The sequence below is a fragment of the Xenopus tropicalis genome, chromosome 4, assembly GCF_000004195.4.
Source record: "Xenopus tropicalis strain Nigerian chromosome 4, UCB_Xtro_10.0, whole genome shotgun sequence".
NCBI lineage: Eukaryota > Metazoa > Chordata > Amphibia > Anura > Pipidae > Xenopus > Xenopus tropicalis.
In genome coordinates, this window is record NC_030680.2 from 140,891,646 (window position 1) to 140,904,990 (window position 13,345).

At 41.1% G+C, this 13,345-nt stretch overlaps 1 protein-coding gene across 19 annotated transcripts in view; it reads left to right on the forward strand.

Moving 5' to 3' along the window:
- foxp1 (forkhead box P1) overlaps positions 1 to 13,345 on the forward strand; it is a 544,572-nt gene that overhangs the window by 513,269 nt on the left and 17,958 nt on the right. For 12 of the 19 annotated variants that reach the window (XM_031901192.1, XM_031901198.1, XM_031901195.1 and 9 more), the window contains 6 exons: positions 2,309 to 2,395; positions 3,185 to 3,386; positions 3,483 to 3,595; positions 8,107 to 8,208; positions 10,817 to 10,986; positions 12,547 to 12,616. In XM_031901192.1, coding sequence (XP_031757052.1) covers positions 2,309 to 2,395; positions 3,185 to 3,386; positions 3,483 to 3,595; positions 8,107 to 8,208; positions 10,817 to 10,986; positions 12,547 to 12,616 — 744 coding nt within the window. Of the gene's footprint in view, positions 1 to 2,308; positions 2,396 to 3,184; positions 3,387 to 3,482; positions 3,596 to 8,106; positions 8,209 to 10,339; positions 10,462 to 10,816; positions 10,987 to 12,546; positions 12,617 to 13,345 lie in introns of those variants that run through there. The other 7 variants (XM_031901201.1, XM_031901203.1, XM_031901200.1 and 4 more) reach the window with 7 other exon arrangements.

Sequence of the window (13,345 nt, forward strand, 5' to 3'; positions counted from 1 at the left end):
GAAAAAGTCGCAAAATGTTCGTTTTCCAATCCGAATTTTTCTCATTCGGATTCGTGGATTAGTAAATCAGCCCCTAAGTGTTGTAAATCAGGGATGTCAGCATCTAGGGTCTTATGATCCAACTGTGGTCCTCTATGGGATTGTTATGGCCCCCTGTCTGGCTAGATCTCTTTATACATATGTTTTTACCACATTACACTTTATATATTTATAGAATCAACTCACTACATTCATTTTTGCACAGAGGATGATTGGTTATTCTCATACGTCCCTGCCCAAGTGTCAGTTTCCTACCCCAGCCCCATACACGCTAGGGCCAGTCTCAGCAGAATCTAGTGATCGCGGACCGTAAGACCATAGTGTTATTAAGCAGCAGAACTAATATTCCAGTATTTCTAGTTATGTTAACGTGGCCCTTCATGGGGTTTTTGTGGCCCCTTACTTACATCAAAAGAAAACGAAGGGGAAATATAAGAAATAAATATACGTGTTGAGCTAGAATATATGTGCACAAAATTAAATAATTAGTTAATAGTTAAGTAAGTTGATTAGCCACAAAAGTTACTAGCGGTTGTATTGACCCGGGTGTATATACCCCAGACCCATCACCGAGTGCATCTAACTCCAACTTCCAATAAGTAATCACACAGTAAGGCATAACTCACCGCCCGTCTGTATGTGGTCCGGGTGCTCTAGAGCCCTGAACCCGTAGCCTGAGGGAACCAATCAAATCCTTCGAAAAACGGCTTGCAAAAGCACACCGGACAGCCAGGAAATATCGTAAAACTTTAGTCTTTATTCATATTCTTAAAATACACCTGACGCGTTTTGTGCATGCGCACTTAATCATAGGCCCCTTACTTTGACCAGATTTCTATACATGACTTATAATCACCCTACTGATCTAAGTTTACTTTTTTCTTTTTTAAATAGAACCAATCCTCCCCTTCTAGCTTTAATTGCTACTTCATTGTATCTCACCCTTCTATCAACCCTTAGGAAGTGATAGTCAATGGTATATGCTACCCTGTCCAATATGCCCAGTTGCGTCCGTGCTATTTGCAAATATTTTTTAGAGTCAAAAGAGTCAATGTACTTGCCCTTTATGTGTAAGAAGTAAAAGAAAACCACCTTTTAGCACTTCTGTACTTTTTTTTTTTTTTGCGTACCTAAACCCGAACATCTGTGTCCCATTTAACAGGAGAAAAGAAAACACCGACAATTATTTAATAGACTATTAAAATACAGCGTGACTTGTATCTGTACTATTGGGTTATCGTGAAATCACAACAGTGACTGGGCCGGTAACGTGAGCGGAGGAAACCCGCGAGGTCACCGTGTATGAAAAGAACCGCAATTCCGATTTCTCTCTTTATAACACGTTTGCTGGGTATTTTTTTTTCCCCCCCTCCCTTTCGTTTATACAAACCAGTCTGTGTTAGAATTCCAACAAGGTTGTGAACCCCCAACTATGGATATTTCTGTAGAAAAAGAGAAGCTTCATTTCCCCGTTGGAGCGGTCGTGTTTCTTGTCCTCCGTGGAACTAATGTTTCAATCACGTTCTGATAAGGTCCCGTTTTTTTTTTTCCAAATCAATTAATGAAATACTGGAATTTATATGATTAATACCATATACCTTTCTGTAACATGACCTAATATTTTGGCTCAGGCTTGCACGGTTCCAAAGTCAGGCTGGCAAATTATATTTAATGGCAAATAATACGGTTATGCGCTTTTTTTTTTTGTAGCAGAATTTCTCCACGTATAACTAATTTATTGTAAAAAGAAATAAAAACCCGTGACACGGTAATAAGGCTGAATGATTGCAGTGTTTAACGGCGCTGTATAAAGTGTTTGATTTATAGATTCTGGATATTTTTCCAAAAAAAAAAAAAAGTAGCCTGGGACGGGGGGGGGAAAAAAATGAAATGAACATTGTTGAATTAATAACGGTGTTCTGCTTAATGTAAGAACGGAGCGCGAGCTCCTAGGCGCCTATGGTGGGTTTGCATTCCGCTGGAGTTGGGGGTTAGAGTGAGCGGACGTTGCGTTGAGGCGACACACGGGGGTTGACATCGTATTTAATCAACAAATAAGAACGTTTATTTAATTGGTTAGATCCTTCGTATGGGTAGAGTTTACAAAGTGGCAGGTTGTTTAAATATCCCCCAAAGCCGGTCAGGCTTTAAACTTGCCAGCCGCCATGATTTATTGGTGAGTAGGGCTGAAAGTTCACTATACCCTCTGTGTGAGTGTGAGCGGTAATGTTTAAGCGCACAGAACGTTCAAACACACGTTTTCTTCCAGCAGTTGTACACTACATGTAGTAGGGAGAATGGATGGATCTATAGTAGCCAACAGCTGGAGGAAGGATTCACTGGCATACTTAAAGGGGTACTATCATTATTATTATTATCCTTTATTGATATAGGGCTGATATATATACATAAAATTCACTCTAGTCCCTTCCCCTAGTGGAGCTTATAGTCCAAGGTCCCCATCACAATTGCACAATCTAGGGCCAGTTTTATTAGGTGCCACTTAACCATCCGGTATTTTCACTTTTTAAAAATATATTTCACTTATTTGTGAGCCGTGCATGCTATAGTGATGTACAAATGGGTGATAGGATCTGTGACTTCTGTGACAGAATGCCAGATAGCTAGAATCTCAGCCATAAAGCAGGGCAGGACTGCTGCTTACAATGGGGGGATCAGATAGGATCTGTGACTTCTGTGACAGAATGCCAGATAGCTAGAATCTCAGCCATAAAGCAGGGCAGGACTGCTGCTTACAATGGGGGGATCAGATAGGATCTGTGCCACTGTGACAGAATGCTCTGTTATACAGATAGCTAGAATCTCAGCCATAAAGCAGGGCAGGACTGCGGCTTACAATGGGGGGATCTATGACTTCTGTGACAGAATGCTCTGTTATACAGATAGCTAGAATCTTGGCCATTAAGCATTGTCTAACTGCCGCTTAATGAGAGGGAGGAAAGAGGCACAGCTATATTGGTTCTCTACCCAAGTTTATATAAATTCATTTTTTCCCAACACTTCTTGACTTTGCTAAGCGTTACACTTGTTTCCAGGCTGTATTTTTGCTGATTATATCCCTGTAGAATAGGCAAGTTAGTGTCAATGGACTAAGCCCTGTTCTTATGTGGTGTTTTCTCCCCAGCTGAACCTAGTATCGAGTGCCACCCTTTCAAAGACAGTGTCAGAAGCGTCCCCACAAAGCTTACCTCATACTCCCACCACCCCAACCGCGCCACTCACTCCCATCACCCAAGGACCTTCTGTCATCACTACCACCAGCATCCACAACGTGGGGCCCATCCGGCGGCGGTACTCTGACAAATACAACGTGCCCATCTCTTCCGGTGAGTTGGTCTTTTCCCCCCCCCGAATGCTTCGAGAGAGATGAAGAAACTGTCTCTGTTTCAGTTGCTATATGACAATATTGTCCTTGCATTCAGATTGGATGATCTCTGTTGACTTTCTGTCGTTGCCAGACATTGCACAGAACCAAGAGTTTTACAAAAATGCTGAAGTCAGACCACCCTTCACGTACGCATCTTTAATTAGGCAGGTAAGTGAGCAAACCTTTCCTTCTGGCGCTATTATAAGGCTAATGTCACTTCTGGTGGTGAGAATCTTCCCTTCCGCACCCTTAGGGGGCATGTTGTAAGGGTATATGGGTATAATGATTATCACATTATTATCACCCAAGAGATATCCACGTACAATGGGTAATAGTTGCTTTGGGGATTGGGCAGAGTAAAACATTGGGGCAGTTCATTGTGCATGGGCTGATTAGGACGTCCTCCCTCCGTTTATATAAGTAATTATAAAAGTAATGAAACTATAATGTACTACAGGTATGGGACCTATTATCCAGAATGCTCGGGACCTGGGGTTTTCGGATTAGGGGTCTATTTGTAATTTGGATCTCCAAATCTGCTAAAACAATAGGGCTGTTCTGCCCCAATAAGGGGTAATTATATCTTAGTTGGGATCAAGTACAGGTACTGTTTTATTATTACAGAGAAAAGGGAATTATTTAACCATGAAATAAACCCAATAGGGCTGTTCTGCCCCCAATAAGGGGTAATTATATCTTAGTTGGGATCAAGTACAGGTACTGTTTTATTATTACAGAGAAAAGGGAATCATTTAACCATGAAATAAACCCAATAGGGCTGTTCTGCCCCCAATAAGGGGTAATTATATCTTAGTTGGGATCAAGTACAGGTACTGTTTTATTATTACAGAGAAAAGGGAATCATTTAACCATTAAATAAACCCAATAGGGCTGTTCTGCCCCAATAAGGGGTAATTATATCTTAGTTGGGATCAAGTACAGGTACTGTTTTATTATTACAGAGAAAAGGGAATCATTTAACCATTAAATAAACCCAATAGGGCTGTTCTGCCCCAATAAGGGGTAATTATATCTTAGTTGGGATCAAGTACAGGTACTGTTTTATTATTACAGAGAAAAGGGAATCATTTAACCATTAAATAAACCCAATAGGGCTGTTCTGCCCCCAATAAGGGGTAATTATATCTTAGTTGGGATCAAGTACAGGTACTGTTTTATTATTACAGAGAAAAGGGAATCATTTAACCATTAAATAAACCCAATAGGGCTGTTCTGCCCCCAATAAGGGGTAATTATATCTTAGTTGGGATCAAGTACAGGTACTGTTTTATTATTACAGAGAAAAAGGAAATCATATTTAAAAATTAGAATTAGAATTATATGCTTATAATGGGAGATGGCCTTTCCGTAATTCAGAACTTTCTGGATAACGGGTTTCCGGATAAGGGATCCCATACCTGTATATATTAATACCCTGCTATGCAGCCATTTAAAAGGAGGAAAGGCCCAGGTTGCCATCTGTAGTAGAAGGCACAATAACTATGGTACAATATATTTTATAGGAGAAAAGCAGCATTGAGCCATAAGAGGTTTAATTGCAGCATTCCTTTCTGTTCAATGTGAATAAAAAAATGTTTTTTTAATATTTCCCAAACAATTTACCCACAAATGATAAATCATATACAGAGATAGGGTAAAACTAGAAACCCCGGCTGCCTACATTCATATCATATCGGCTGCGATCACTTAATCAATAGCTGATTTATACTCTTTACGGCCGTGGTTTTATCCCCAACCCGATTGTGTACGGAGACTAAAATAAACCCATTACGCCGTTTGACTATTTATTCTTCTGCGCTGGTAAATGGCGAATCATTCCGACAATTTCCCTATGTATAAATATTGTGCTTGCCTATTTATCAAAATGATTTCCGACGCGTTTGGTGTTTATACAAGCGCGGAACCTTTTGCCACAAGAAGCCTGAAAACAGCAATATATAGCATAATTGCTTTTGATTAAGTATTACAATGCGATGTGATTATTACGAAATTCATTTCACACAACAGTGAAAATCAGGCTGTTTAAAGATGGCAAGTCAATTATCACAAACTACAGTAATCTCTGATCCCTGGAATTAATCTGAGCTTTAAATAATTACTGAGCTTTAATCAGGCTGCCGAAATGTTTTGCATTTCCCTTTGATTCTCCTTTATGAATGACTGATAAATTAATATTTCGACTAGGAAACAGAAATAAAAACTCAAAACAATTAGATCATTCTGTTTTGAATGTTGTCATTGAACTGTTAAATGGGAGCATTAATCTCGGATCATGGTGTGAAGATTGCCTTGTTTTATTATTTCCCTCCCAAATAGTCTGTGTATTTTGTTTAATAAAAAAAGAAGCTTGACGTGTTTGTTGGTGGGAACGATTATAGGTGTTTTCATTTGTGGCACCGGCGAAAATAATCTACTTTGTGTCTTACTTGAGTAGTTTAAATCCCTTCTGTGAGGAAGGCTCAGGAACCCTTGGAGATGTGTATTGGGTTCTTACTGCAGGCGACATATTCATTAAATAGGAACACGCTTACAGAGAAGGCTAATTCAATGGCTTTGTCCATTTCAGACCAGTTAACAAATGTGTTTTATATATATATATATATATAGATATATATATAGATATATAGATATATCCGAGATAGATAGATAGATATATATCCGAGATAGATAGATAGATATATATCCGAGATAGATAGATATATATCTCCGAGATAGATAGATATATATCTCCGAGATATATATTACATTAACATTTATTTATAAAGCGCCAACATATCCCGCAGCGCTGTACAATAAGTGGGTTTCATACATTGGACATACAGAGTAACATATAAAGCAATCAATAACCGATACAAGAGGTGAAGAGAGCCCTGCCCAAAAGAGCTTACAATCTACAAGGAGTAACATATAAAGCAATCAGTAACCGATACAAGAGGTGAAGAGAGCCCTGCCCAAAAGAGCTTACAATCTACAAGGAGTAACATATAAAGCAATCAGTAACCGATACAAGAGGTGAAGAGAGCCCTGCCCAAAAGAGCTTACAATTAGAAAAGTCGAGGACTGCACCCAGGCATAGTGAGTGGCCTACCCTCTTTGCAATTCTATATATATATATATATATATATATAATATTAATATATATATATATATATATATATATAACTGGAAAATGCATGCAAGTAGGCACTCACGTTTATCCATGTCGAAATATGCCTGGGTGCAGTATAGAATAAGTAGTAAAGTCCAAAATAGATGCCGCACTCACAGGGCTTAGTGTAGAATAAAGAAGTATTTATTTGATGGAACACACGTCACACTAACGTTTCGGCCGCATCGTTAATTTGACGTGTGTTCCATCAAATAAATATTTCTTTATTCTACACTAAGCCCTGTGAGTGCGGCATCTATTTTGGACTATATATATATATATATATATATATATATATATATATAATATATGCCCTTAATGCACACTTTTACACCCAGTAAAGACCAAACACTTTGGGGGTAAGCTCTGTTCTACATTGAGACATTACTTGCTAAACAGGGGCCACAGGGAAAGGACAGACCCTATGGGTTCTTATTGTGTTAATTGGAACAATCAGAGGTGTAATTATGGTCTGTGACTCATTGAGGCCCCAGGAGTACCAAGTAGGGTTCCAACTGAGTAGTAGTTTTAGTAAAAATATTTCCAAAGAATAGAGGAGCCCTGAATGGTTTTGCTGTTGTTCCCTGTAACTTCCACTGATAGTAATATAAACAATGGCATTTGTTTGTTGTTTCCAATCATTTACCCAGATTTTCACACTTAAGGTCCCCATACACGGGCCAATTCTAGCTGCTATAGATATTCTATATCAGTCCCTAGACTGATTTGGCAGCTAATCGTCCCGTTTTATGGGCACTACCGACGGGCCTGCCCGACTGATATCTGGCCTGAAATCGCCCAGATCTGGCCTGAAATCTAGTCGGATCGGGGACCGCATTGGCTCGTTGATGCGGTCCCCGGACCGACTTTGCCTATACCCGTCCTTATAGCCTGGATTCTACCGATATCGGGAGAAGATCCGCTCGCTTGGTGACATCGCCAAGCTAGCGGATCTGAAGGTGTATGGGCACCTTTAAGCACAAATGAATTAGCTTCCTGGGTAAATAGATAAGTCCCAGCAGAGAGACTTCTGAAATAGTGAAATAGTTTCCCCCAGTTCAGAAACAAAATGGAAACCAGAAACAATTAGCAGTTGCATTTTACTTTAGATAGGGATCCCCAACTTTTTTACTTGTGTGTTGGGGAGCCACACAAGCATGAAAGAAGTCCCTTGGGGATGCCATATAAGGGCTGTGATTGGCTATTTGGTAGCCTCATGGGGACTGCTGGCTTGCAGGAGGCTCTGCTTGGAGTAACACTGTGTCTCTGGGCTTCCAAAACTTGCCCCCAAGCCATAGGTTTGGGCACCTACTGTGAGGCCACTGGGTGCAACATCAAGGAAGATAGTTGGGTATCACAAATATTTGATTAATTGCTATGTTTCGGTGTGCCTTAGCTTTGCCCAGTAGGGCCTCCACAGTATCATTTTAAACCTTAAACTGCTACCTGATTGGCTATAAAACCTTGCCAATGAGAATGGATCATTATCTGCTTCCTGTTGATATTTTAGGCAATCCTTGAGTCTCCAGAAAAGCAACTAACACTAAACGAAATCTACAACTGGTTCACGCGACAGTTTGCCTACTTTCGACGCAACGCAGCAACATGGAAGGTAGGGCGTTTGTTCTCGTATTTCTGTCACGACTATCGTTTTAATGTATTATGTTGTGTTTGAGAGAGAATGACAGCTGTACATCCATCTAGAGATATGGCTACTACATCTACGTCTTGATTATAGTCAGCCATTTATACTGGCCATGGACTGAGGTCTGATTCCAAGGAGCTGGTGTAATGTCTGAGATATTAGCCCAGTGGGAGGAATTTGCTTTTTACACTGCTGCAAATAAATCACTTGCTGTGTAATGACGTAGGTAGGTTACCCCAAGTAGCTGAGGGAACACTGATCATGTCCATCCCTGCTCTATGGCTATTGCCGTTCCTTGAACAGGTACATTATAGTTTTACAACAAATGGAGCTCACCTACTGGCACAGCCCTTTAGCGACCCACCGGCTAACTCCGCATTGGATAAGACCATACTGAGTGGCTCAATGGGCTCTATCCTGGAACTATTGAAAAGTTTGCATTATGTGCTTTATCTATTTCCGTTGCCATTATGGCCTCTACAATAAGGAGAGGGAGTGTCCAATGGGAATTCATTTAATACCAGTAAAGTTAACCAATGCCCTACACTTGAGGTGTTCAGCCAGTGGCCTATAGGCTTTTGACTTCCCAGTTTCCCAGCTTCCCAATTTGATATGCCATCCACTATTGCTCCCAAAACTGCCAAGCCGTACGGCTTGGCAGTTTTGGGAGTAATAGTGGATGGCATATCAAATTGAGTTTAATAAATTACTATAAACCATGTATTTAAGATACAATATATTAGTAAGTGTATTACAGAGGAAAGCTCTTGCAGAGCTTAAAGAATAAGTAAACCTTTTTTTCTATCAGTAAAATAACAGCCTCCAGAATTACCTACCTTTGTCCCAGCATTGAGAGTGGCCTGGCTCCTCAGTTAGAAGTTGATCGTTTCCTTTGCTTCCTTGTGCAGAGTGAAGCCCCGCCCCCACTTCCTGATCAGGTCTCTCATTACCTCGACTACCTGTAGTCGAAGTGGAGAGCCTTCTGGGCATGCCTGGAGGCAGCAGGAGCCAGTCTGTGCATTAGCAGGTTTTTTTTTTTTTGTTGATGAGAGACCTGAACAGGAAGTGGGGGCGGGGCTTCACTCTGCACAGGAAGCAAAGGAAACGATCAACTTCTAACTGAGGAACCAGGTCGGAGAGAATGCTGGGACAAAGGTAGGTAATTAAAATAAGGTTTACTTATTCTTTAAAGGGGTAGTTCACCTTAAAACTACTGTAGACAGTGGTAATCGAGGCTAGTTGTAAATCTACTACAACATACTAATAGCTAAAGGCTACGTCTGAGGCTGAAGCGCCCCATTGCTGTATTGACGTGAGCTATAACTGCACCCATGGGGCTGATTTGGGGGGGGAAATGATATTTGGGCAAAAAACTGATATCGACAGAGGGTGGTTGGCGGGTATTGGCAGTTTCTTTGCTGGGAGAGAAGAACCTGTGTGGTACGTAGGCCTGAAGGTGAACTATCTCTTTAATCAGCAGTACTTGGGTAAAAAAAATGTGTTGTTATTGTATGGTAAAATATTTGTGATTGGTTCATACAGTGTTATTTATCAAGTGATGCTAAGTTGACCTTTATTTATACATATTCCCGCTGTGTCAAATAGGAAACCTCTCTTATTAAGGGAAATATATACCCACTTCTATTTTATCGTCGGTATATTTGCCCTTAACAAGGCAGGGCATTATAAGGGAATATCTTATTGTGAGTATGTTTATAAATCTACCTGTAAGGGGTAACTGCCATATTTCTTTTCTCCACATAACATAGATAGCAGCTCTGAAATTCAGACATGGGGGTTTGGGGTGGTCTGGCCTAGATTGGGTTGTGGCAAAATAATATTTTCCCTAAAGTAGAAATGTTTAGTGTAATAATTCTCCATAGTGAGTGAGGGCATCATTCGGCCATTAATACTAAGGGCACAATTCTGCTGTTACCTGTGGAAGGTGCCTCAGTGGAGGAAAGCAAGATGGCCGCTTCCCTTACATATAACGACAAGGGTATAAGACCGACACTGACGCATGTCCTGCATTGCATTTTGTTATTGCCTGTCACTCACGTGGAGCTCTGAATGTTTTCTCTCCCTATCCATGCTGCAGAATGCAGTGCGCCATAACCTTAGTCTACACAAGTGTTTTGTGCGAGTAGAAAACGTAAAAGGGGCAGTATGGACAGTGGATGAAATAGAGTTCCAAAAAAGGAGACCACAAAAGATCAGCGGGTATGTCCACCGCATTTGAACTTTACAGCGTAGTGTGTGTGGTGCTTTACGGCTTCTCGCCTTGTGGCCTCATTGGTGCTTTGTTTAACCTGACACGGGAGCCAATCGCGGAATCCCTGCCATTTACATGTACCCGCTGTAACCCCTGCTCTGCTGGCCTTTGTGTATGTTGCATCGTATGCTTTACAGCAACAAAGCATATTAACCCTCACCGACCATTTGCTTATTCATTATTATTTTCTCCTTCCTGTGATGTGTGTGCCGCCCCACCTCTCCCTCCTTTCCCTCCCACTGTGCTTCTCTGCTCCCCCCTTTGTGTTTCCGCTTCATCCTACCTTGCTGCCCCCCCCACCAGGGTGCCATTCGCACCAACTTGTCCCTGCATAAGTGCTTTATCAGAGTAGAGGAGGAGTATGGGTCCTTTTGGACTGTTGATGACGAAGCCTTTAAACGTGGCCACCATATTCACAGAGGCCGTCCTCGAAAACCCTGCCCTGATGAACACTTTGACCAGCTTGTTGCACAGTAAGAGCTTTTTGCTTGTTATTTTGCCCCCTATCGCTGCTTCCCCCCCCCCCCCCCCGTGCATGCCCAGCATTTTCATCCTGCCACCCTAACAAACCTTTGGGGCCTTAGTCCTTTATTCTTGTGTTTTTCTCATGTTGATATGTAATAACTGTTGTATGTGAATGAAATGTGATTTATGATGTAAATTGAAATGTAGGTTCTTGCCACTAGAGGTACAGATATTTGACGGGTATCCTCTACTCTATATCTAAGTAGGGTTCTTCTCTTCTAAACCAGATGGTGACGTTTAGAAAACATTCTATATTCTGAGTGTGAAACACTGGTCCTTTCTTGCGTGCCTTTTGTAGATATAATTCTAAAGTGTCACCATAGTTCAGGGGTCCTAAAACTTTTTTAACATGGTCCCTCAGACTTTTAGGGGCCAGACTATAGTTAGTCCTCAAACTATACCCCCAGCCCCAGCTGCGTCCTCACCCCTGGCTACTACCTGTCTGCCTCAGCGGGGTCTGTGGCCTCAGCACGTCATGTAAAACGTGCACTCTATCCAAGGGGAAATACAAGTAGATCCATTCTATGTTCCCTTTTATACCCATTAAAGCAAATAAATAAAGCTGCCCAACTATACAACTGCTCACTAAAGGTGAGAGCATCTAGAACGGTGGTTCTCAACCTTCCTAATGCCGCGACCCTTTAATACAGCTCCTCATGTTGTGGTGACCCCCAACCATCAGAAATATGTGTTTTCCAATGGTCTTGGGCGACCCCTGTGAAAGGGTTGTTCGACCCCCAAAGGGATCCCGACCCACAGGTTGAGAACCGCTGCTCTAGAAGGCCATGCAGCTTGGCTTCTCTGCCTCTGAAGACATATTCCTATGAATAGACTCAGGTTGTCCAGCCGGAAGCCCTACTGCTGGTGAAGCCTTCTGTTGAGCGTTGTATCCCTTTAGGTTGGACGTCCCTTGTACATAGACTGGGAGACAACCAATAATGGAGTCTATCTCTACGTTACCAGCAGCAAATGTAATTGATGTGATATTTTTATCAGACAGAAACCAAGATAATTGTGATAATTAAGTAGGGAAGGAGCCACAGCAGGGTAAAGCTTCTAGTCCCACAAGCCATCGGTACGAGAGAAGCCATTTAATGCCCAGCGAACCCCCTTCAGTAGCAAAGGGAGGCGTGGGTTTTGCATTTCTTTGCTTATTTAATAACGAGAGCAATATTCTGCTTCATGCCTACAGAGAGGATAGACGCTGGTAGGTAACCTGGAAACGCTTTTCATACCCAATAATTACTTTGTGGCCATCATTATATCTGTCGCCATGGCTGTAATTTATCAAGGCCTTATTGTATTGGCCGTAAATTAATATAAATTAATCATTTCGGCGCAGGAGCACATCTACTTAATATGCCAGCTCTATAATATACCCATTATATAATTTATCATCATTTAATGACATCATACATATTTTAAAAAAATATGCATAATTGATATCTTTTTTTCTTTTAGTTTTATTTTATTAAAGTTTCTCTTTTCTGTTTGTTTTCCCCGTGCAGTAGCCCTTCGCTTATTAAAAATATTCAGACAAGTCACGCCTACTGCTCACCTCTCAGCGCCGCTTTGCAGGTAAGTCCGACCAATCTGCCGTTCGCGCGGCGGACGCCATTCTCCCCCCCCCCCCTTTTTTTTTTTTCCTGCTTATTGCAAAATATATTATCCTTGCTCTAATTAGATATTAAATTTTAATTCTGTTAAACTTTTTTTCTTAAGTGCATAAAGCATTGGGAATCCCTGGAGGCAGGAACATATCAGTCAGCTCCGGCATTAGTAAGGCGCTTAGCATTTTGAATATTGTAGCAAAAAAATTAAAAGTTCACTTATTAATATTTATCAGCAGTATCATAATTTCCATCCTCTTATTTCAGAATTTCACTTGAGGCAAAAATACCACAAGTGTAATTACTCTAGCACAGCTATTAATGCGCTGAATGAAAGAATACCTCGTCACGTGCCCCTCCATTGTTCCTGGATTGCAGGGGAAAGCGGATACTTTATATAATGCCAATATTATGTATGAATGTGCCTGTGGTTTGTTATATTATAGGCTCCCACTCCCATTCCTACACACAGTAAATATACTAAACATGGGTGTGTGGCTGTACGGCCAGCATATAGACACAGACATGGGTGGGATGAGCTATGAATTAAAGCCTTGCCATTGCCTCCTAACTAAGATATAATTACCCCTTATTGGGGGCAGAACAGCCCTATTGGGTTTATTTAATGGTTAAATGATTCCCTTTTCTCTGTAATAATAAAACAGTACCTGTACTTGATCCCAACTAAGATATAATT